A 23,387-nucleotide genomic window follows, 5' to 3' on the forward strand; every position below is an offset into this window, starting at 1 on the left:
TGTCTTTGTTCATTTATTGCCCATGATCTTTAGGGATAGTTATTAACTTTTTAGTTCTCATTAGTTTTCAGGAAAGGCTATTAACCCTTCAGTCCAGACTCTGGAAGGATAAAAGAAATTGGGGAGAACTGGGGGTGAGTGGGACATTTTGGAGAGAACTGCATGAGCCAGAACAAGGGTGGCAAACTCTTTCACTGCGTCCTGCTGTGAGGGGGGGGATCTCTTGGAGTGTCCCACATGGTCCTATGGAAGTTTGATGTTCAGGGGCTGATATTCAGTGGCCATGAAGAATTCAGTGACTCGCTGTGAAGGCATGTATTCTGTCCAGCAGGAATTCAGTGAGGCATCTGAGTATGCAATGACCAAAAGAGAGGGTGAACATTATCATAATCAGGGGAATAAAGTACATGTCACAGACAGGATGTGTTTGACTTGAAGGAGTAGAGCTGTGAGATTTCTTTACTTACAGCAATACATATCTTAGTTGGTCACAGAGATAAGTCAGGTCACATGTAGAGAAATAATATTTTTGACTATTAAAAAGGCTAATACAGTCCAAAATATTATTGGCTCTGCATTGGTAATATTTAACTCTCCATAATCATTGTAGTCCGACACTGAAGTCTTAGTCACACAGGTGTGGCTTTTAGGAGTTTCAGCTTTTAGTTTCCCATTTGCCAAACTTCATTTTGCAGTTGTGTACATAGTAGGCTATTACCCACATCAATTTTATGAATAGACAAGGATGCATTGCTTTAGGAGGGTGATATTTATCAGAACCATTAGGGAACAAACGTCTAGACCGTGTCAAATTTATTTATTTTTTGCTTATTTTATTTATTTATTTGAGAGTGACAAAGAGAGAAAGAGGCAGATAGAGAGAGAATTAGCACACCAGGGCCTCTAGCCACTGCAAACGAACTCCAGATGCATGTGACACCTTGTGCATCTGACTTACATGGGTCCTGGGGAATTGAGCCTCAAACCAGGGTCCTCAGGCATCACAGGCAAGTGCTTAATTGCTAAGCCATCTCTCCAGACCAAGCATGTCAAATTTATTAGCCATTATGATCTGGTTATTATCCATGTATGAGTTTATTTGCATGTGACATGCAATTTACAGGTGACATTAACATTTCATTTAAAGTAGAATAATAATAATAACATAGGAGATGGGTAAGGAATGAAGAGTTGTTAACTTGGATGGGAGGTTAATTGGAATTTGTGGAAATATAAATATTTGGGTAGGTAAGGTAAGAGGTATAAGAGATTGGTATTGAAGCAGTAGTTTAAATATCTTAAATTCTTTTAAATTAATATATGATAGAAATTAAGAAAATAATTTTGGAATTTAGGTTTAAAGCTTTCTTTTTGTATAAGTCTTTAATACAGAAGGTTCATGGTCTTTACTTACTTGGCTCAAAGATCAAAAAGCCTTATCTTTAGGAGAACTAAGGAAAGAATGCTAGGATGAAAGGCTAAAACTTTAAATAGTCTTAATAATGTCTTATTATCAGTTGTTTCTTTTATAAACATAGTGAAATTGTGTTTTATAGAATTATAGTGGTTATATAATACAATGAAATATATTTTATATTATTAGACCCAGTTTTATTTATTAGAAAAAGTTTATAGCAAATAAATAAAAGTCATACCCAGCAGGAAAATAAGTAAGAGTAGAACATTTAAGAAACCTATTGCTGTAAACAGGTGTCCTATGTAACAAAATAAAGACTTAGTTTTGATTTTTATGTAACCTTCCAATAGAGTTTAAGTAAATAAACAAAACTAGTTAAAATATTTTGATCTTTTAAACTTTGATATTGATATGGCAAACTAAGGCTTACAGAACTGGTGTCAGAGACAGAGTAGAGAATCAGTCTATTTTTCCATTAGGGTGAGTCCAGGTGAATCTCTTCCAAAGCCAGAAAAAATGGTTAATTAATAGAGAGATATCTGTGGCTGTGTTGTGGAGTTAAGAAGAAACATAAGATAACTTTAGTGCAGACTAGAAGCTGTAATACAAAAAGTGGTTCTGAAGTAGTACAAAAACTACAGTATCAGTACAAAAGATTATGTAGCATGGGAAATAATTAGCATAAAAGTTTATTACAGTACAAGATATAACTTAGGGCCAGAGGCCCTAAGTTAATTTTCTTTAATTCATAATATGAGGTGTGACATTATAAATAAATTTATCACCTTATCATAGAGAATTGTTTGAACTATGTAAACAATGAGGTAAGAGAAATACAGAGAAACAGCTTTTTAGAGGTAGCCACACCTTGTTCTTTAATTATGCAAAAGTCCAGGCAGAACATGTCAAGTAAGACAGCATAAATTTTTGGCATTTCTATTTGGTAACATCGTTGATTAGTTTAGATACTTGTGTGGATACCAATTATTCCACAAACTGGAAGCAAAACAGCAGCATTTAACGTCATTTTTCTAGAGCAGGGAACATGTCTTATCTATCAATATATCTATAAGCAATGAACTTAAAATATAAGAAATGAGACAATTACTTAAGTAAATACTTGACTGAAGCTGAGTATACCTATCCTAAGAATAAATCCAAACCTGGTCATTATTGAGCTAAATTAGTCCGATTTTAACATACATTAGAGACATTATGATAGACATAAAGTGATTTATTTATCAACTACCTTTAGCCATTGAACCATTTTAACCATTTTAATAAAGCAATATTTATGAATGGTAGAATATATAAAGCCTAGACAAACTATATTAACATTGTTTGTATGTTGCAGGCTTTTTTAGGACAGGAGGAGTTTCCACAGTTTCCCTAAAAACAAAGTCACAATGACTGAATCATCTTTTATAAGACTTAGACAATAATCTCAGTGATAAACACCCAGTAAAACAGCATGAACAAGACAGGAACCATCTTATGGTTAAAGTTTTTTTTTTTTTTCTTGAAGATATAATAATCTTATGAAATAGTAAAAGGTTGACAAATAGAGAAGCATAGAAAACTTGGTTTAGAACCTTAAAGTCAGTCTTTCACAACCATTATCATGACTGGATTAATATCAATGACTTAAGTTTTTTTTAAATTTGCCACCTGAATGCCATAGCATCTTGCTTCCAGCCAGGTCCATCCTTTGTTAGTGTGATATAAAGCCTAGGTTAACAGTCATCTTATATAACTCAAGGAGTCTTTCATCTGATGAAGTGCTTTAAGACTTAATCATCTGTGTCTTTAACCTTCTGTTTAAGCTTACTCATACCTTCAGCTATACACATTTATCTTAGAATCTATGTAACCACCCTGTAACAATAATTTTCATCATTTATCAAAATTTAAAGTTTCCTCTCCAGTTTATCTTTCTTAGTCAGTTCATCTCATAACTACCAAGCAAAATTTTCTTACCACAAGACTTTTAAAACAAACATTTAACTTTTCATTTTAACTTCGTTTTTGCAGGGGGTTTGTCCCTACGGTTAATTACAAATCGACTGTCTGGATTCATAGTGTCTGTCTTCCCATTTGCCTGTGTCAGCAGTCCCCCTAGACTCCCCTAGTTTTCTGTTTGTTTGTTTGTTTGTATTTATTTATTTATTTAAGAGGAGGGGGAGAATGGGCACACCAGAGCCTCCAGCTGTTATAAACAAACTCCAGAGGCACGTGCCACCTTGTGCGTCTGGCTTACATGGGTGCTCGGGGAATTAAACCTGGGTCCTTTGGCTTTGCAGGCAAGGGCCTTAACTGCTAAGCCATCTGTCCAGCCCTGTTTTGCTTTTTGTCCCAGCAATTTCCACAGGTTTGGGATCCCCTAGTTTTTTAATAGAAGGTCAGTTATATTAATTTCATAGTTTTGATTTTTAGGTTATATTTAGATAAGGTTTAAATAAACTAACAAAAACTCATTCAAAATAAATATTGATTTTATTAAACATTAAGTTTTTTTCAGTAGAGTTTAAAAGTAGGAAACATAGGTATAGCTCAATTTAATGTTTATTTGAAACATGACAATATAAATAAATTTATCAGCTTATTGTAAGGCTTGAGAGTAACCAAGATCATGGAAACACTCTGAGGCAAAGATGAAAGATTTTTTTTTTAAATCTTTATTTATTTATTTGAGAGCAACAGGCAGAGAAAGAGGCAGAGAGAGAGGGAGATAGAGAATGGGCGCACCAGGGCTTCCAGCCACTGCAAACGAACTCCAGATGTGTGCACCCCCTTGTGCATCTGGCTAATGTGGGTCCTGGGGAATCGAGCCTCGAACCGGGGTCCTCAGGCTTCACAGGCAAGTGCTTAACCACTAAGCCACCTCTCCAGCCCAAGATGAAAGCTTTTATTCAGGGAAAATCATGAGCTACCAGGACTGATTCTGAAGAGGGGAGCACAGTCAACTTTGAGATTACAGATATTGGCTATATAGACCTTTACAGTTGGGGGAAGGTGAGGAAGGGAAAAGAAATCCTTTGTCCTTTATGTTAGCCATAGGTGTGAGACCAGAAGTGACTAGGTGGGAGATAAGGAGGCAGGAAACCTTGACCTGGGGACTTGTTAGGCAAGGAAGGGATAATGGGTGGGCCATTTTTGAGGAATGTGGATGACACACTTGTGTGTGTTGCCATCCTGCTGTGTTCGGTAACTTCATTTTGTCTTGACCTATCATTCTAGCCCTTTGTTAATGATAAGAGATGAAAATTAATTTTTTTCATGCTGACCATAAGGGTGATGAGTTCTTGTGGGAAAGGCTGGGTAATGTAGTCAATTGGTCTCCCTTCAGGGCAGGTGATGAGGAGGCAGTTTCATGGTGGCTAGAGGTGGCATAGTGGTGAAATCGACAGTGCCAGTGTAAAATGTTATGACTTGGTTCAGAGTGAAGCAGAGACTCCACTCATACCATTCTTGTATTGAGCTGGCTTCAGGGTAGTCACTGGCAGACACCTGTTATAGAGAAGATGAGGGAGGTGGGCTCTGTGCACTCCATGAGAAAAAAGAAGGGCGAACAAAGGAGCTTGTTACTCTTGTCAATAGCTATGACATCGAAACACCAGGCATAAAGGGAGGATGAACATTCAGAGGTGAGTGATAGAGGGCTTGGGGTAAGAGGAGGCGGAGGGGCATTTTGGAATCAGGGGAAGAGTACGAATACAAGAGAGTTTAAGTTAAGTTTAAGTTTGAGAGTGTCTGTTAAGGTGGCAGTGTCCTTTTAACATCCAAGATATAAAGTTTTCTTTCCAGTGTATCTTCTTTAGTCAATTCTAATTCATAACTACCAACAAAAACTTTATTGTCCTTACCATAAGACTTTTTTTTTCCTCATTGTAACTTTATTGTAAGATCATTTACAAATATCTTGCTGTCTTTAGTAATTCAAACAATGGACTAAATTTCTTCTGACAAAGACAGCCATCAGTTAAGCATAAAATCTGCTCGCTGAATTTTCCTTCTTTACCTCTTGTTTGAGGGTGATACTTGATTTTCATTAATCCAGAGGAGCAGCACCAGAGATAATTTCAATCAACTTTTTTGTGATAACAGCTTGGCAGGTGCGGTTTAATGTCAATGTCAATTTGTGAATCATTTCGGAGGCGTTCTTGCTGACATTGTCCATGGCTGTCATCCTGGTGCTCTGCTCACTGTTGGTGGATTCCTTCAGGGTGTAGTAGATGATGTTGGCCAGATTGTATTCTTGGTAATTTTGTAGTACATCAGCGTCAATATCATCATACACACTCAGGTTCTCAGAACTTGCAATGGTATTAAGAGAAAAGATGGGCTTTTCTTCTGTCTTGTAGGAGATAACAGACCTGAATCGATTAAAGATGACGGCGCCTTCATCAAACTCATATCCAGAATTCAGTAATTCAAGGGCGATGACTGATGCATCTCCAAAAGTAGGGGGTTTTCTTCCCACATCTTTGAATGACATCAGAAACCGGTCAGAATGAGTACTATGAAGTATGCCCCTGATTTTATCACCAATTCCAACAAGCATAACTTCTTTCCCTGCTGCGGTAAGGGAGGCCACTTCATTTTTTATCTGCTTAGTAATCGAGGAATGTATAGCACCACAGAGCCCTTGATCTGAGGACACGCCAATAAGGAGGTGTTTCTTCTTGTCTTCAGGCCCCTTAATATCAGCCTTTTCATACAGAGCCAGCGTTCCCATCCCGTACACTCGGGCTGGTTTCAGCTCCCGCTCAGCCCGGGTGTACTCTGCCGCTGCTACCATTTTCATAGACTTGGTAATTTTCTGGATGTTTCTTATTGACTTCAGGCGCCTGGTAATATCTTTCAAAGTTGCCATGTTTCAAACTTGGATCCTTGCTGAAGGTCGGGCAGACAGGCCGCGCTGTGCACGCGCCACCATAAGACTTTTAATAGGACCATTATTTCCCTCAAAAGGCCTTTTGAAAAAAACCTTTTTAAAGAAAGAGTCGATTAGATTTGACTTATACTATTTACCCTGAGTAAACATATACATTTTGGGACTTTGTTTTTTTTATAACTTTCCTGAAACACATTTTTAAAAAATATGAAAGCAAATTTAAACATTACTATTTTTTTTTTTACAAATTCAGTGTTGAGCACTTCTAAATTTAGGCATAAATCTTGAGGATACTGTCTGTTACTAGTTCCATAAAAGCATACAATTATAAAGTAAATGTTCAACAGTTACAAATTTCTTATAAGAAGCTGCCCCCATCTGTGTATAGCCACTTGGCATTCATTCATTATCATGCTGGGGCCAGGATCCTGAGATTCACTGTGCTTGCAACCCCCTGGTTCTGCAAGGCAAGGAAGCTAAGAAACAGCTCCACCCTCCCCTAAATTCCCAGGACAGTTGTGGACTTTCCTTAGGGCTAAAGGCAGCTTTTTGCTCCTGCCATTTTACAACTCTTTAAGAGTAGGAGAACGTTGCTTTTTTTTTTTTTTTTTTTTTTGGGCTATGATCTTAGTTACTTTTAGTGTTCTTTTGGGGGACACTGAACAGTAAAAATTGGCTATGCCTTCTCATACAGTGGGCTGGGTGGAAAACATCCCCACAACGAAATGGAACTGCTCAGAACAGAAATCATTCTGCAAACTTAGGGCTGTGAGTGACATACATACTCATACACACATTCATTTCTAGTGCACTTTTCATATAGACTCTGTATAACCATTTCCCCTTCACACATTCATTCATTCATTTATTCAGAACTTGTGCATTCCCATTTTAAATTTCCATTCTATTTACAACTCCAGAGACTAAAATCAAACCTTGTTACCAAGGTAGGGTGTCAGGGCAGGCTGAGGGAGCTGGAGCAGCTGGAGGACCTATTGGGGCAAGGTGGCTAGAAGGACGTGGTGAGAAAAGGAGATAGAGCAGAGAGCAGGCCTTGCCTGAAGAGTACACAATAGGGTATTTTGGACCATTTGCCTTTATGTTGGCAGAAGTTGATTTTTTTTTTAATGAATCAGTGAGAATTTGGCAATCAAAAATATCATTATCAGGCCATTTGGATCCATTGTCCAGCTTATATTGTGGCCAGGAAGAGTTGCAGAGAAAGATGAGATGTCATCTAAGAGTCCTAGAGGCTTTCAGTTCTTATGGAGACAAAGAAAGAGCCAAACAAGGGTGAGAGAAAAATAAACCAGGGCTTTAACTGGGTTTACACAGAACACCAATATGAGCCCCTGGCCAATTAGGGTGAACAGGGCCTGTACCTCCCATGTGGGGAGAGGTGATACAGGTCACAACTATTGGCATTTTAGCCTGTTAGTGGGAAAGGAGGGTGACTGTGCTCCCGATGGTCAAAGCAGCTGGCTATGGAAGATGAAAGTTGCTAGCAGTAGAAGATGAGATATCAGAAGGGAGAGGGAGATGGAGAGGAGGGAGTATTATGGGATGATAACAGAACCAAAAGGTGCCCCTTAGGGTAAGGTAAACCAAAGAGTGAGACCTGAGGTGTTGAGAGTGCATCTTTCTCAAGATCTGGGGTTGGGCCTTAATGGCTGAGGGGTGTAGCCTGGCATGTTGGCATGACTTCCATGAGGAGGCAGTAAACCCAAAAGCAAGCCAACCCAAGAGAGACACTTACCAGGAACGAGGGAGGAGATGGAGAAGGGAAGAAGAGTGAAGCTGAATTGATGTGGTGGATGTGAAAGCCAGTAGAAAGGCAGAGATGGTCTGAAGACTTCAGAGAGTCAAATGGCAGCTCTGTTGTCTGTTCAGGGGAAAAGGAGGACTGGCTGTCCAAAAGGGCAATCAGAAGCCTTCCTATCTGAGTCAGGAGCACCAGATTTAAGGATCGGGAGTGACCAAGAACAAGGAGAACACTCTGAGGCAAAGATGTAAGCTCCTATTTGGGAAAAACACGAGCTGCTAGGACTGACTCACAAGAGCAGAGGAAAGTCAATTTTGAGATTATGGATAGTGGGCTACATAGACCTCTTCAGTTGGGGGAAGGTGAGGAACTCCTTTGTTCTTTACATTTGCCATAAGCTGTAAGACCAGAAGTGACCAAGTGGGAGACAAGGAAGCAGGAAAACTAGACCTAGGTCATTGTAGGCAAGGAATGGATAATGGCTGGGTGGTTCCTTGAGGAATGTGGATGACCCAATTCATTATGTCTCTGTCATCATCTTGCTGTGGATCCATTTTGTCCTGACCTAACACTTATGACAGAGATTAAAGGTTGACCTATATGAGCAATTAAGGTGAGCAAAAAATATATATATAAAGAATGTAAACTTTTAAGTTAAACCAATTTACCATTAACAACCCAAACCTTCTTTAGTTTAAGTCCCATAGCATTTCCATATATTTTCATATCCTTTTTTTTAATAATTATCTATTTATTTATTTATTTGAGAGCGACAGACACACAGAGAAAGACAGATAGAGGAAGAGAGAGAGAATGGGCGCGCCAGGGCTTCCAGCCTCTGCAAACGAACTCCAGACGCGTGCGCCCCCTTGTGCATCTGGCTAACGTGGGTCCTGGGAAACCGAGCCTCGAACCGGGGTACTTAGGCTTCACAGGCAAGTGCTTAACCGCTAAGCCATCTCTCCAGCCCTATTTTCATATCCTTTAATGACACACCTTACAACAATGTTTTACCTTATAAAGACTTTTCTTATCCAAAAACACATTTCTTCCTGTAGAAGAAAGATTAAAATTTGGTATACAAATATGTCTATTATTATAGAAATCATGAATACGCACACTGTCAAAAACACACAGGTTAATTATTTAAATATATTGTAAACCTTGTATTAATAATCTAGTATCATCTTAAAATATATTAGGATCAGAACATTTAATGACCATAACAATTTGAAAAATTAATAACCAAAATTTAGTTATACATGAGGACAGACAACATAAAATATAGAAGACATAACATGATATGGTTGGTCAACATTAAACACGTCAACATGAAACATGGAGAAATCCTTTTTAAGATGTTAGTTATGTTTTAAATTGATGAGAATTTAATCTTAACAGGGAAACAGACATCAGTTTGAATTTTAAGTTGACGTTTTTTCTTTGGTAGCTTGTAATGAAAAGAAGGGGGAAAGGAGACTTCTGTTTAAGGTGACAGCGTAGGAACCAAGCCAAAGCAGCCTAGGGGAGAAAAAGTCAAAAAAAAAAAAAAATCCACTCTTCTACTAAAAAGTGAGTTGGATAAGAAACTGTCAACTGCAGAAGAGAAGTAGAAGAGACTCAGAGCATATAGAGACCACAGAAGCAGGCAACAGCAGCTCCAACAGTGGTTGCACCAGGTTCACATTGTCACAGCTGCAAAGCTCTTCTTCAACCAAAGGAAAAGTCAGGTGAGGGGATTTTCCACTCACACTGGCCTCCTCACAAACTCAAGAAACTTGAAGGGAGGATGGCAGAGCCCAAAAGAGCAGCTCATGAGGAAGAGGATTGAGAGGACCTGTAGGAGAACATCAGCCAACATACACAACCTCTCCTCCCCCATGGCTAGTGCAAGCACCAGTAAGCACCAGAGACTTGGGGAAGAGAGCTCACCTACACAACACTCAGCATAGGCAGCAACACTCTGACCCAGCCAGCCTACCTGAGCCCACAGCACAGCAAGGAGGGACCCAAGCAAGTGCACAGCATAACTGAGACCAAAAACATCCCAAAAGGTAACTGGAACTACACCAGACCCACCAAATAAGCCTGGTATATAGTATTAAATCAAAAGTGCTAATTGTACCTTCCATGTCAGGGTAAATTACATGTTAAATCTGATGGATGGTCAGATTTACCATTCAAAAATAAGCTGTGTTTTGGGCTTGTCATTTGTTGCTTCCTATTTTATAGTGCCGTTGTTTCTTCTTTTGTCCTCCATTAGGGAACAGTCTCACTGGTCACAAGCTGACTGAGAACTAACCACACACAAGAAATTTTAGCTTCCAAGTTGACAGGATTAAGGGTGTGGGGCAACACACATCCTTAGGGACTGTGACTTTGTTAGAGGATCTGGTTGTCATAATACTTACTCTTGCATAAATACTATATGCTGCTTTTCATTGAATGTGTGCATTGTTTAGTTAAATTTTAGAATTTGCCTGCATTTTGTTCCATGCAGCCTACCTGAATACTCTCATAGCAGGTAAACCCAACACCTTGGAACACTTTTCTGGTTACTGTGAGACTATTAAGAGCCACACCTAGAACCTTAAACTCCTACCCTGAAGATATATAACATCAGATTGATTGATACATTTAATAATACTGCAGATAATTAGAATATCCAAGCATTAAATTAATAGGTTTGCAGACCTGTTTAAAAAGCAGGATACTTCAATTTGTTGCCTCCAAGAAACTCACCTTTCTACAAAGGATGGACACTATCTTAGGGTGAAAGGTTGGAAAATGGTGTTTCAAGCAAATGAGCCTAGAGAATAAGCAGGGATCATTATCCTAATTTCTCACAAGATAGACTTCAGATGAACATTAGTTAGGAAAGATAAGGAATGTCACTTTATATTTATTGAGGGCATACATAAACAGGAGGACATTACAATCCTAAACATATATGCACCTAACATGTGGGCTCACAACTTCATCAAACAAACACTGTTAGAACTAAAGTCACAGATAACACCAAATCCAGTTTGCAGAACACCAAACACAGTTGTAGTGGATGACTTCAAAACCCCACTCTCATCAAATGACAGGTCAACTCATCAAAAATAAAATAAAATAAAATAAAATAAAATAAAATAAAATAAAATAAAATAAAATAAAATAAAATAAAATAAAATAAAATAAAAAACAGTGATGCATCTGGATTAAGCAAGGTCATAGAACAAATGAACCTAACAGACATATACATGACATTTCATCCAAATTCTGCAGAATGCATACTCTTTTCAGAAGCACATGGAACATTCCCTAAAATAGACCATATATTAGGACACAAAGCAAATCTTAATACATACAGGAAAATTGAAATAATTCCCTGCACTCTATCTGATCATAATGGGATCAAACAAGAAATCAATAACAAGAAAAGCTATAGAGTATGCACAAAATCATGGAAACTAAAAAAATACACTACTAAAGGATGAATGGGTCAATGAAGCAAACAAGAAGGAAATGAAAAATTTACAGAGTAAAATGATAATGAGAACACAACATACAAAAACCTTTGGGACACAATGAAGGCAGTCCTTAGAGAGAAATTTATAGCTTTAATTGCCTATATGAAGAAATTAGAGGGCTGAAGAGATGGCTCAGTGGTTAAGTGCTTGCCTGTGAAGCCTAAGGACTCCAGTTTGAGGCTCGATTCCCCAAGACCCATGTAAGCCAGATGAAGAAAGTGCTGCATACATCTGGAGTTTGTTTTCGGTGGCTGGAGGCCCTGGTGCACCCATTCTCTCTCCTTCCGCTTCCTTCTCTTTCTGTCTGTCGCTCTCAAATAAATAAATAAAAATACATTTTTTTTAAAAAGAAAGGTCTCAACAACTTAATGTTTTACATTAAAACCTTGGAAAAAGAAGGACAAGACAAACTGAAAATCAGTAGATGAGAAGAAATAATAAAGATTAGGGCAGAAATTAATGAAAAAGAAATGCAAAAATCCAAAGAATTAATGAAATAAAGAGTTGGTTCCTTGAAAGGATAAACAAGATTGATAAACCCATAACAAATGTGACCAAAAGAAAGAGAGAAGGGACACAGATAAATAAAATTCGAAATAAAAAGGGCACCATTACAACAGATACCATAGAAATTCAAAAAATCACAGGGATACAGTATAAGAACATATACTCCATTAAGTTTGAAAATCTGAAAGACATGAATGATTTCTTTGAGTTATATGACCTACCTAAATTAAATCAACATGAGATTACCCACTTAAATAGACCTATAACAAGTATGCAGATCCAAGCAGTTATTAAAAAAAAATCTTCCAAATAAAAATGTCCAGAGACTTCCTGTTAAGATGGCAGCATAGGAACCACGACAAAGCCGCCTAGGGGAGGAAAAGTCAAAAAAAAAAAAAAATCAAAATACACTCTTCTACTAAAAAGTGAGGTGTATAAGAAATTACCAATGGCAGTAGAGAAGTAGGAGAGATCCAGAGCATCTAGAGCCCACATAGGCAGGCAGAAGCAGCCCCAGCAGCAGCGGCACCAGGTCCACTGGGCCACAGCTGCAAGGCTCAGCTTGAACCACAGGAAAAGCCAGGTGAGGGGATTATTCCAGTCACACTGGAGCTCCTTACAAACTCAATAAACATGAAGGGAGGACCGCAGTGACCAACAGAGGAGCAGATCACAAGGTAGAGGATGGCATGGGCCAGCGGAAGAGCCATAACCACCATCCACAGCCTCTCCTCCCCCACCACCAGTGCAAGCACCAGCAAGCACCAGAGACCTGGGGAACCGAGCTCATAGCACCCAGCACTGGCAACCACAGCAGCAATCCAGTTACCCAGCCAGCCTACTTGAACACATAGTGCATTATAAAGGGACCCAAGCAGGAGCACAACATAACTGAGACCAAAATCATGCCAAAAGGTAACTGGGATTACAATAGGTCACTACCTGCCAAATAAGCCTGGTATATAGGCCTGAACCAGAACTGCTAATTGCACCTTCCCTATCAGGATAAATTACATGTTAAATCTTATATTTGGTCATATTTGCCACTGTTAAATAAGATATATTTAGGGCTTTATATTTGTTGCTTCCTGATTTATAGCAGCTTTTTCTCTTATGTTGTTCATTAGGGGTCTCACAAGGTCACAAGCTGACTTAGAAACCTCAACAGACCTGAAATATTAACCTCCTAGTTGACAGGGTAAAGGATGTGAGGCAACACACATTCTAGGGGATTGTAACTTTCTTAGAGGATCTGGTTGTCATAATAACTAATCTTGCATAAATACTTTGTGCTGTTTTTCATTGAATGTGTACATTGTTTAGTTAAATTTTTGAATCTGCCTGTATATTGTTCCATGCAGCCTACTGAAATACTCTCATAGCAGGCAAACCCAACATCAAGAGTCAGTTTTGTAGATACTCTGAGAGTCTTGAGAGCCGCACCTAGCACCTTAAGCTCCTACCCTGAAGATATATAACATCTGACTGATTGATACATCTAATAATTCTGCAGCTAACTAGGAAATCCAAGCAATAAATTAACCCAGGATGAAAAAAAATATGTACATTATAACACAAGAAACACCAAAACTCAAGACAACATAAACCCACCAAAAAGTATTAATGCATCAGAAATAACCTCCAGTGAGAATGAGTTACAGGAAATGCCTGAGAAAGATTCCAAAAGAATGATTAAAAATATGTTCAAAGAAATCACAGGAATGAAAGAGGAAATCAAAGTAATCAAAGGAGACACAGGAAACCAATTTAATGAAATAAAGAGATCAATACAAGACATAAACAAGAAAGTAGAAATAATAAAGAAAAAACAGTCAGAATTACTAGCAATGAAGAACACAATGAAATTAAAAAAAAAAAAACAAACAAACAAACAAAAAAAACAACAAACAACTCTGTAGAAAATCTCACCAGTAGAATGGATGAAGGAGAGGACAGAATATCTAAACTAGAAGACCAGGTGGCAGATCTAATACAGTTAAACAAAATGAAAGGCAAACTGATTGGAAAGTATGAATGTGTGTTTCAAGATATTTGAGACACTATGAAAAGATCACACATAGGAATTAAGGGTATAGTAGAAGAAGAATTTCACTCCAAATGCATAGTAGGAGTTTTCAACAAAATCATAGAAGAAAACTTCCCTCAAATTGGGAAAGAAATGCCAGTGCAGATATAGGAATCTTTTAGAACACCAACCAGGCCAAATCTGTAAAGAACTTCTCCTCACCATATAATAATGAAATGACCAAACATACAAATCAAAGAAAGTATATTGAAAGCAATTAGAGAGAAAAATAAAGTTACATACAAAGTAAAGCCCATCAGGATCACATCAAATTACTCAACAGAAACTTTAAAAGCTAGAAGGGCTTAGGATTATGTATTCCAATTTCTGAATGATAACAATTGTCAACCAAGGTTACTTTATCCTACAAAGCTATCCATTCAAATATATGGAGAAACAAGGACATTCCACAAAAAAAGAAGGCTACAGGAATATTTGAAGACAAAGCCAGCTCTATAGAAAATACTTCAAAGAATCCTCTATGCTGAAGAAAATGAAAAGCACACATCATAAGGAACATGGAAAAAACAAACCATACTCAAATACTAGTTAATTCAAGAGAGCTAAGATACAACCAGAAGAACTACAAAAATTGGCAAAAATAAATACACATCTTTCAGTAATATCTTTTAATATCAGTGGCCTCAATGCCACAGCAAAAAGATACAGGTTTGCAGACTGGGTTAAATAGCAGGCTCCTTCAAATTGTTGCCTCCAAGAAACACACCTTTCTACAAAGAATGGACACTATCTTAGGGTGAAAGGTTGGAAAATGGTGTTTCAAGCAAATGGGCCTAGAAATTAAGCAGGGGTGGCTATCCTAATATCTGACAAGGTAGACTTCAGTCCAACATTAGTTAGGAAAGATAAAGAAGGTCACATTATATTTATTAAAGGCACACTCCAAACAGGGGGACATTGCAATCCTAAACATATATGCACCTAATATGGGGGCTCCCACCTTCAAACAAACACTATTAGAACTAAGGTCATAGATAACACCAAATACAGTGGTATTTGGATTGGGTGATTTCAAAACCCCACTCTCATCATTGACAGGTCATTCCAGCAAAAAGTAAACAGAATGGCATCTGGATTAAATGAGGTCATAGAACAAGTGTACCTAACAGGTATATACAGGACATTTCATCCAAATGCTGCAGAACACACATTCTTTGCAGGAGCACACGGAACATTCTCTAAAATAGACCATATATTAGGACACAAAGCAAATCTTAACAAATACAGGAAAATTGAAATAATTCCTAGCATTCTATCTAACCACAGTGGAATCAAACTACAAACTAATATCAAGAAAAGCTATAGAGCATACACAAAATCATGGAAAATAAACAATATGCTACTAAAAGATGAATAGGTCAATAAGGAAATAATATTCATAGAGTCAAATGATAATGAGAATACAATATACCAATACCTTTGAGATACAATGAAGGTAGTTCTAAGAGGGAAATATATAGCTTTAAGTGCCTATATTAAGAAATTAGAAAGATCCCAAGTAGACAACCTAACGCTTCAATTTAAACCTTGGAAAAAGAAGAACAAGGCAAACCAAAAATCAGTAGACAGGAGGAAATAAAACATAATGGGACAGAAGTTAAGGAAATAGAAAAGAAAATCCTATGAATCAATGAAACAGAGTTGGTTCTTTGAAAGGATAAACAACATTGATAAACCCTTAACAAATCTTACCAAAAAGAATAGAGAAGAGACATACAGTAATAAAATTAGTGATGAAGAAGGCAGCATCACAGCAGATACAAGAGAAATTTTAAAAATTATAGGGACATAGTACAAGAACATATACTCCATTAAATATGAAAATCTGAAAGAAATGGATGATTTCCTTGATTTATATGACCTACCTAAATTAAATCAAGATTACATTAATCACTTAAAGAGACCTATAACAAGCATAGAGATCCAAACAGTTATCAAAAATCTTCCAACTAAAAAATGTCCAGGCCCAGGTGTATTCACTGCTGAATTTTACAAGACCTTCAAGGAAGAACTAACACCATTGCTTCTTAAGCTTTTCCATAAAATAGAAAAAGAAGGAATCCTACAAAACTCCTTCTAAGAAGCATATATCACCCTGATACCCAAACCAAGCAAAGATAGAACAAAAAAGAGAAAATTACAGACCAATCTCCCTCATGAACATAGATGTAAAAATTCTCAACAAAATATTGGCAAACAGAATAAAAGAATACATCAGAAAGATCATTCACCCCAACAAAGTAGACTTTATCCCAGAGATGCAGGGATGGTCCAACATATGCAAATCGATAAATGTATTACATTATATAAATGGACTGAAGGACAAAATTCACATGATTTTTGTTCTCAAGAGAAGAAATACAGATGGCATATAAGCATTGAAAAAGGGTTCTACTTCCCTAGTCATCAGGGAAATGCAAATTAAAACTACATTGAGATTCCATCACACTCCTGTCAGATTGGCTACCATTATGTAAACAAATGACCATAAATGCTGGCAAGGATGCTGAAAAAGAAGATCCCCTCTACACTGTTGGTGGGAATGCAATCTGGTTCAGCCATTGTGGAAATCAGTGTGGAGGTTCTAAAGACAGCTAAAACTAGATCTACCTATAAGACTCTTAGGCATATATCCTAAGGACTCATCTCATTACCTTAGTTGCTCAACATGTCCATTGCTACTCAATTCACAATAGATTGGAAATTGAACCAGCATAGATTCTCCTCAACTGATGAGTGGATAATGATATGACATATTTATATAATGGAGTTCTACTCAGCAGTGAGAAGATGAAAAGCAAAATGAAGTAATGAAATTTGCAAGAAAATGGATGGATCTGGAAAGGATTATACTAAGTGAGGTAATCAATGCCCATAAAGCCAAACATTGCATGTTGTCTTTCATATGTAGATACTAGCTACAGATAATTGAACCTCAATGTGAGTAGGTAGAAAATCAGTAGCAAAGGCCAGTAAGCTAGAAAAGAGATATAAATGTATAGAAAGGAATGGAGGTGAGTACTTAAAAGGATGATATCATATACATATAGGTAAAAGAATAGATTAGTGGTGGTGAAAAGGCCTAAGTGAGGTCAGGGGAAGAGATTGAGTAAAGGAATAGAGAGGAAGGGAGGAGGTACTTAATAGGATGGTATTGTATATATGTAAGTAGAATAATATATTAATGGGGGTGAAAGGGCCTAAGCGTGGTCAGGGGAAGAGATTGCGTAAAGGAGAGGTGGAGAGAAAGCTAATCAAAATCTAAGAGGATATAAATAAATCATATGCAAACCTACTTTTTTTTGACAATGGAACACTCAGGAGCCATAGATCATTACTAGGCAATTTTCAGTGCCAGTGATGGGATACCTTCCAGTGAGTTGTTAGCCAGGGAGATCCCTGATGTCCCCAACACATTACAGGCCATTGCTGAGGCCATTGATTTCCCACCAGAAGTAGATGGTAAGACCCTATTGCTGAAGACTTCACATATGTGGGCTGAAAGGCCATTGAAAAATTCTGCTGGAACTCACCTGATAACTTCCTCCATGTAGATCAACTGACAGAGAGCTGGAAGTATCCATTCTGCATGCAGTTCAATGAAAAGGAGAGAAATCACCAGTGCAGATACTCAATAGTGGATGCTGCAAGTCTTATATTTGCCCTGCCAGGCCTAATGAGCCAATGGGTGCAATAATGGCAATTCTGTCATGGTGGAAACCAACTGCTCTCTAATTGGACTGGAGGCCCACTCCATGGGAGGGCATACATCCCTGATACTGAAAACCTACAACAGGGATAGTCATGAGCCCTAGGGGTGTAACATCTACTGCTGTTTGGCACTAAATGTATAGCCTATGCTCATCAAACTGCCCAGTAAACACTTCTCTTAATGTTCATACATATATATTAATGCTACACTTACTTTTGGTTAGAGAACCTTCTCTTTTCAGATGGTAGTGATTTGGGGTTTACTCAGAAGACGCCATGGTGCTGAGAAGTGACAGGAGTGCTCAGAACTGAAATATCTCTATCACACATTTCAGGGCTCAGGATCCATTGCAGAAGATGTGACGGAAAGAATGTAAGAGCCAAAGGAAGGGCAGAACACCTTACAATGTGCTCCTCCAGGCACAAAATGGCCTGGATATCCATGACATCACAGTGTCTGACACTACCTACACAAGATCATCATAACAGGAGGAAAAGATCATGACATCTAAATAAAAGAGTGAATGATGGAAGGGGGAGGGTATATTATAGAGAACGGATATGGTGGAAGGGAAGGCATTGCCATGGGATATTTTTTACAATCATGTAATTTTTTAAAAAAAAAAAAAAAAAAAAAAAAAAAAAACATTAAAAGTCCAGGCCCAGATGGATTCACTGGTGAATTTTACTGGACCACTATGGAAGAACTAACACCAATTTGTCTTAAACTTTTCCATCAAATAGAAAAAGAAGGAATCCTACCAAACTCATTCCAGAAAGCCAGCATCACCCTGATACAAAAACCTGGCAAAGATAGAACAAAAATTAAAAAAAAAAAAAGAAAAGAAAACTATAGACCAATCTCCCTCATGATGGTAGATGCAAAAGTTCTCATCAAAATATTGGAAAGCAGGATACAAGCATAAATCAGAAAGATCATTCACCCCAACCAAGTAGGCTTTATACCAGAGATCCAGGGTAGGTTCAACATATGCAAATCAATAAATGTAATAAAGGGACTGAAAAACACATGAACCTCTCATTAGATGCAGGAAAAGAATTTGAAAAAATCCAACATTACTTCATGTTAAAAGTCCTACAGAGACTGGGAATAGAAGGAATATATCTGAACATAATAAAAGCTACTTATGACAAGCCTACAGCAAACATATTACTAAATGGGGAAAAACTGGAAGCTTTTCCACTAAAATGAGGAACAAGACAAGGGTGTCCACTGTCCCCACTTTTATAGAATATAGTACTGGAATTTTAAACCATAGCAATAAGGAAAGGGACACACATAAAAGGGACACAAATAGGAAAGGAAGAGATCAAGTTACCATTATTTACAGATGACATGATTCTATACATAAAGGACTCTAGAGACTCTATGAGCAAACTTTTATAAACACATATAGCCATGTAGTAGGATACAAAATAAACACACAGAGAGTTCTGGCCAAGATGACGACTGCCTAGCTGTGCTGCAGATCCCAGGGAAAGAAAGGCAAGACATTAAGGGTTCACTGGGTCTTTTAGGGGAGAGCAATCTCCAATAGATTGCCAGTGAGAAGGCACAGAGGGGGACAAACAGGGAATCACTGATTCCATCACAGGCGGGTAGCCCACCCCTCCCCCCAAGTAGCTTCAGTATCCAAGGCGGCACCCAGCGCACAAATTGATCCCTGCATGTGGAAGCTTAGATTGCTCCGCCCACTCTCTCACTTATTGCTCCTGCCGCTGCATGTTCAGCGAGTCTAGGCCCACAGCAACTGCCACGCAAACTCAGACTGTCTGTTGCTTGCACCAGCTCAGGTGCCATCCACTACTGGTCTGCCTCGCTGTCCATCCACCATTGTCCTGTGGGGAGGGGAGCACAGACTGCTTGTGGGTCCCAGTGTTTACACACCAGAGTTTGGGTGGCTTTAGTGCTTGGTGACTCAGTGTCCCTCCTAGCACGAACACAGGCAGCTTTGGCACATAACCACTTGAGAGATCAGGCAACTTTGGCGCTCTGTCCAGGAAGTAGATCAGGAGGCTTTGGCAAGTGAGAGCCAAAGTCCAGGATGCTTGGCAACTGCCTCAGGCCACCTCAGATTCCCACTGTCCCTTAACCCAGTCTGATCCACCCACCTACATACGCATACACTGGGATGGGCAGACCACAGCACAAAAGAAACAACATGAAAAATCAAATGCAAGAAAATCCAGTTAGATCACCCAGTCCTACAATGAACATCTCTAATCAAAATAGAGGAGAATTACGATCAGAACACCAAAATGAAGCTATGAGCAATGCAACCTTGACCAAGCTACTGGCAGAAATTGCAGAAAAGCAACAAAGGACCGATAATTGTGTGGATGCTGCCATCACTAAACTAGAACTAGTAGATAAGAAAATGGAAGGAGTTCAAAGAGAGTTAAGAGTTTGAGAGAGAGTGAATAAAAAGAAGACCTCAAAAATCAGCTGGCCGTGCTAAACGAAGACAATAAGAAAGGCAAGCAAGAATTCCAGGGATCATCAAGAAAATCAGAAAATGATATAAAAAGGGAGTTTGACAGAGGGGTGGAAATTCTACATAGAAAAGTAGTAGAAAATGCAAACCTAACTGAACAAGTCCAAAACTCTCTAGAAGTTCTGAAGAATAGAGTCAGCCATGTGGAGGATAGAAACTCTGATCTGAAAGACACGATGGAAGAAACAGTTTGAGAGTTCAAAAATTTCACTAAGTTCAAAAGTTCCTGTGAACAGAATATGAGGGAACTGTGGTATACACTTCAATGTCCTAATATCAGGATCATTGGAATACCAGGAGAAGAAATTCAGACCAAAGGCATGGAGAACTTATTTAGCAAAATAATTGAAGAAAACTTCCCCAGTAACTTAAAAGAAAGGCCTATCAAGATACAAGAAGCCAACAGAAGTCCAAACAGACTGGACCAAAGGAGAAACTCTCCAAGATATATTGTCATTAAGACTCTAAACATTGACACCAGAGAGAAAATTATATGAACACAAAACCAAACGTACAGAGAATATTTCTCCACAGAGAAGAAACAAATAAACAATCTCAAATGCCTACAAGAAGCAGATCATAATAACCAAACTCAGAGTAGGCACAAAAATTTTCAAAGTCCATGAAAACACCAAACCACATATACCATCACAATATGGAAAGGATCAAATCAAAACTAACAGTCATTACCCTAAATATTAATGGCCTTAATTCACCCATAAAGAGACACAAGGTAACAGGATGGATCAAAAAACTAGATCCCTCAATCTGTTGTCCTCAAGAAAACCGCCTCACCACAAAAGACAGACACCTCCTCGGGGTGAAAGGGTGGAAAACAATATTCCAAGAAAATAGGAATAAGAGTCAAGCAGGCATAGCTATATTAATATCTGATAAAATAGACATCAAACCAAAAATAATCAAAAAAGACAAAGAAGGCCACTTCCTACTAATCAAGGGAATGATCCATCAAGAAGATATTACAATCATAAATCTGTATGCACTAAACACAGGGGCACCACAATTCATGAAACAAAACCTACTTGAAAATAAAACAGAAATAACCATCAACACATCATAGCTGGGGACTTCAATATACCATTATCAGTAACAGACAGATCATCCAAACAGAAACTCAACAGGGAAGTAAGAGAGCTCAACAAAACCATAGATCACTTAGACCCGATGGACATCTATAGAATTTTCCATCCCAAATCCACAGACTACAGATTATTCTCAGCAGCCCATGGATTATTCTTTAAAGTAGACCATATACTGGGTCAGAAAGACTGCCTCCACATAATTAGGAAGATTGACATACTTCCCTGCATGATATCAGATCACAATGCTATATTGCTAGAAATCAACAACAAAAGACCCACCAAGAATCCCAACAGCACCTGGAAACTGAACAGCACACTTTTAAGCAATAAATGGATAGTGGATGAAATAAAAAAAAAAAAGAAATTGCAAAATTTCTAGAATTGAATGACATTGAGAACACATCCTACCAAATGTTATGGGACACAAAGAAGGCGTCCTCAGGGGAAAATTCATAGCACTCAATGCCATCATAAAAAGGACAGAGAGATCCCAAATTAACAACCTAACCATCTACCTAAAGGCACTGGAAAAGCAAGAAAAATCCAACCCAAAGAGCTCCAGAAGGAAAGGAATAATTAAATCAGAGCAGAAATTAATGAATTGGACACCAAGGAAACAATTAAGACAATTGACAAAACAAAGAGCTGGTTCTTCGAAAAAATAAACAAGATGGACAAACCCCTGGCCAATTTGATCAAGCAGGAAAAAGACAAGCTTCAAATTAACAAAATTCAAAATGAAAAAGGAGAGATTTCAACAGACATAAGTGAAATTGGGAGAATCATTAGAACTTATTTCAGAAACCTCTACTCCACAAAACTGGATAATGTGGAGGTGATGGATAAATTCCTGGACACAAACCATCTATCAAAGCTAAACTCAGATCAGATTAATCTCCTCAATGAACCCATCACACTCATGGAGATTGAAAAAGTAATAAAAAAACCTTCACAAAAATAAGAGTCTAGGACCAGATGGATTCTCAGCTGAATTCTATCAGACTTGCAGGGAAGAACTCAAACCAATCTTCCTCAAGCTGTGCCACACAATTGGAGAACAGAGAACGCCACCCAACTACGTTTATGAAGCTTGTATTACCCTAATTCCAAAACCAGGCAGAGTTGCCACAAAAAAAGGAAAACTACTGGCCTATTTCCCTGATTATGTGCAAAGATCCTGAACAAAATCCTCGCAAACAAAATCCAACAACACATCAAAAGCATTACCCACTTTGACCAGATGGTATTCATCCCAGGAACACAAGGGTGGTTCAACATATGGATATCTGTCAGTGTAATACACCACATAAACAAGGTTAAATATAAAAACCAAATGATCATTTTGATAGATGCAGAAAAGGCCTTTGACAAGATTTAATAACATCACTTCATGATCAAAACATTGGAGAGAATTGGCATGGTTGGCTCATATCCTAACATAATAAAGGCAATATACAAAGCTCCGAAGACCCAAATAATACTTAATGGAGAGAGACTGAAGGAATTCCCATTAACATCAGGAACAAGACAGGGTTGTCCACTCTCACCTATGCTTTTCAATATAGTCCTGGAAGTCCTAGCTCAAGCAATAAGAGAGGAGAAGGAAATAAATGGGATACCATTTGGAATGGAAGAAGGTAAGTTAGCTCTATTCGCCGATGACATGATTGGATAGGTAAGAGACCCGAGATACTCCATCCCAAAACTCCTGAAGGTGATTGACTCCTATAGCAAAGTAGCAGGATACAAAATCAATGCACAAAAATCGGTAGCCTTTCTACATGTAAATGACAAAGATACAGAGAAAGAAATAAGGGACATTATCCCATTTTCAATAACAAAAAAAATTAAA

The 23,387-nt window shown here is 38.1% G+C and overlaps 1 protein-coding gene across 1 annotated transcript; it reads right to left on the reverse strand.

Moving 5' to 3' along the window:
• Positions 1-5,288: 5,288 nt before the first annotated feature.
• LOC123456698 (ATP synthase subunit gamma, mitochondrial-like) lies at positions 5,289-6,332 on the reverse strand. The gene has a single exon (XM_045140783.1). It carries the CDS (start codon positions 6,288-6,290, stop codon positions 5,466-5,468), a length of 825 nt encoding a protein of 274 aa, XP_044996718.1. The 5' UTR covers positions 6,291-6,332; the 3' UTR covers positions 5,289-5,465.
• Positions 6,333-23,387: the final 17,055 nt, after the last annotated feature.

Source organism: Jaculus jaculus, chromosome X, assembly GCF_020740685.1.
Source record: "Jaculus jaculus isolate mJacJac1 chromosome X, mJacJac1.mat.Y.cur, whole genome shotgun sequence".
Lineage (NCBI taxonomy): Eukaryota > Metazoa > Chordata > Mammalia > Rodentia > Dipodidae > Jaculus > Jaculus jaculus.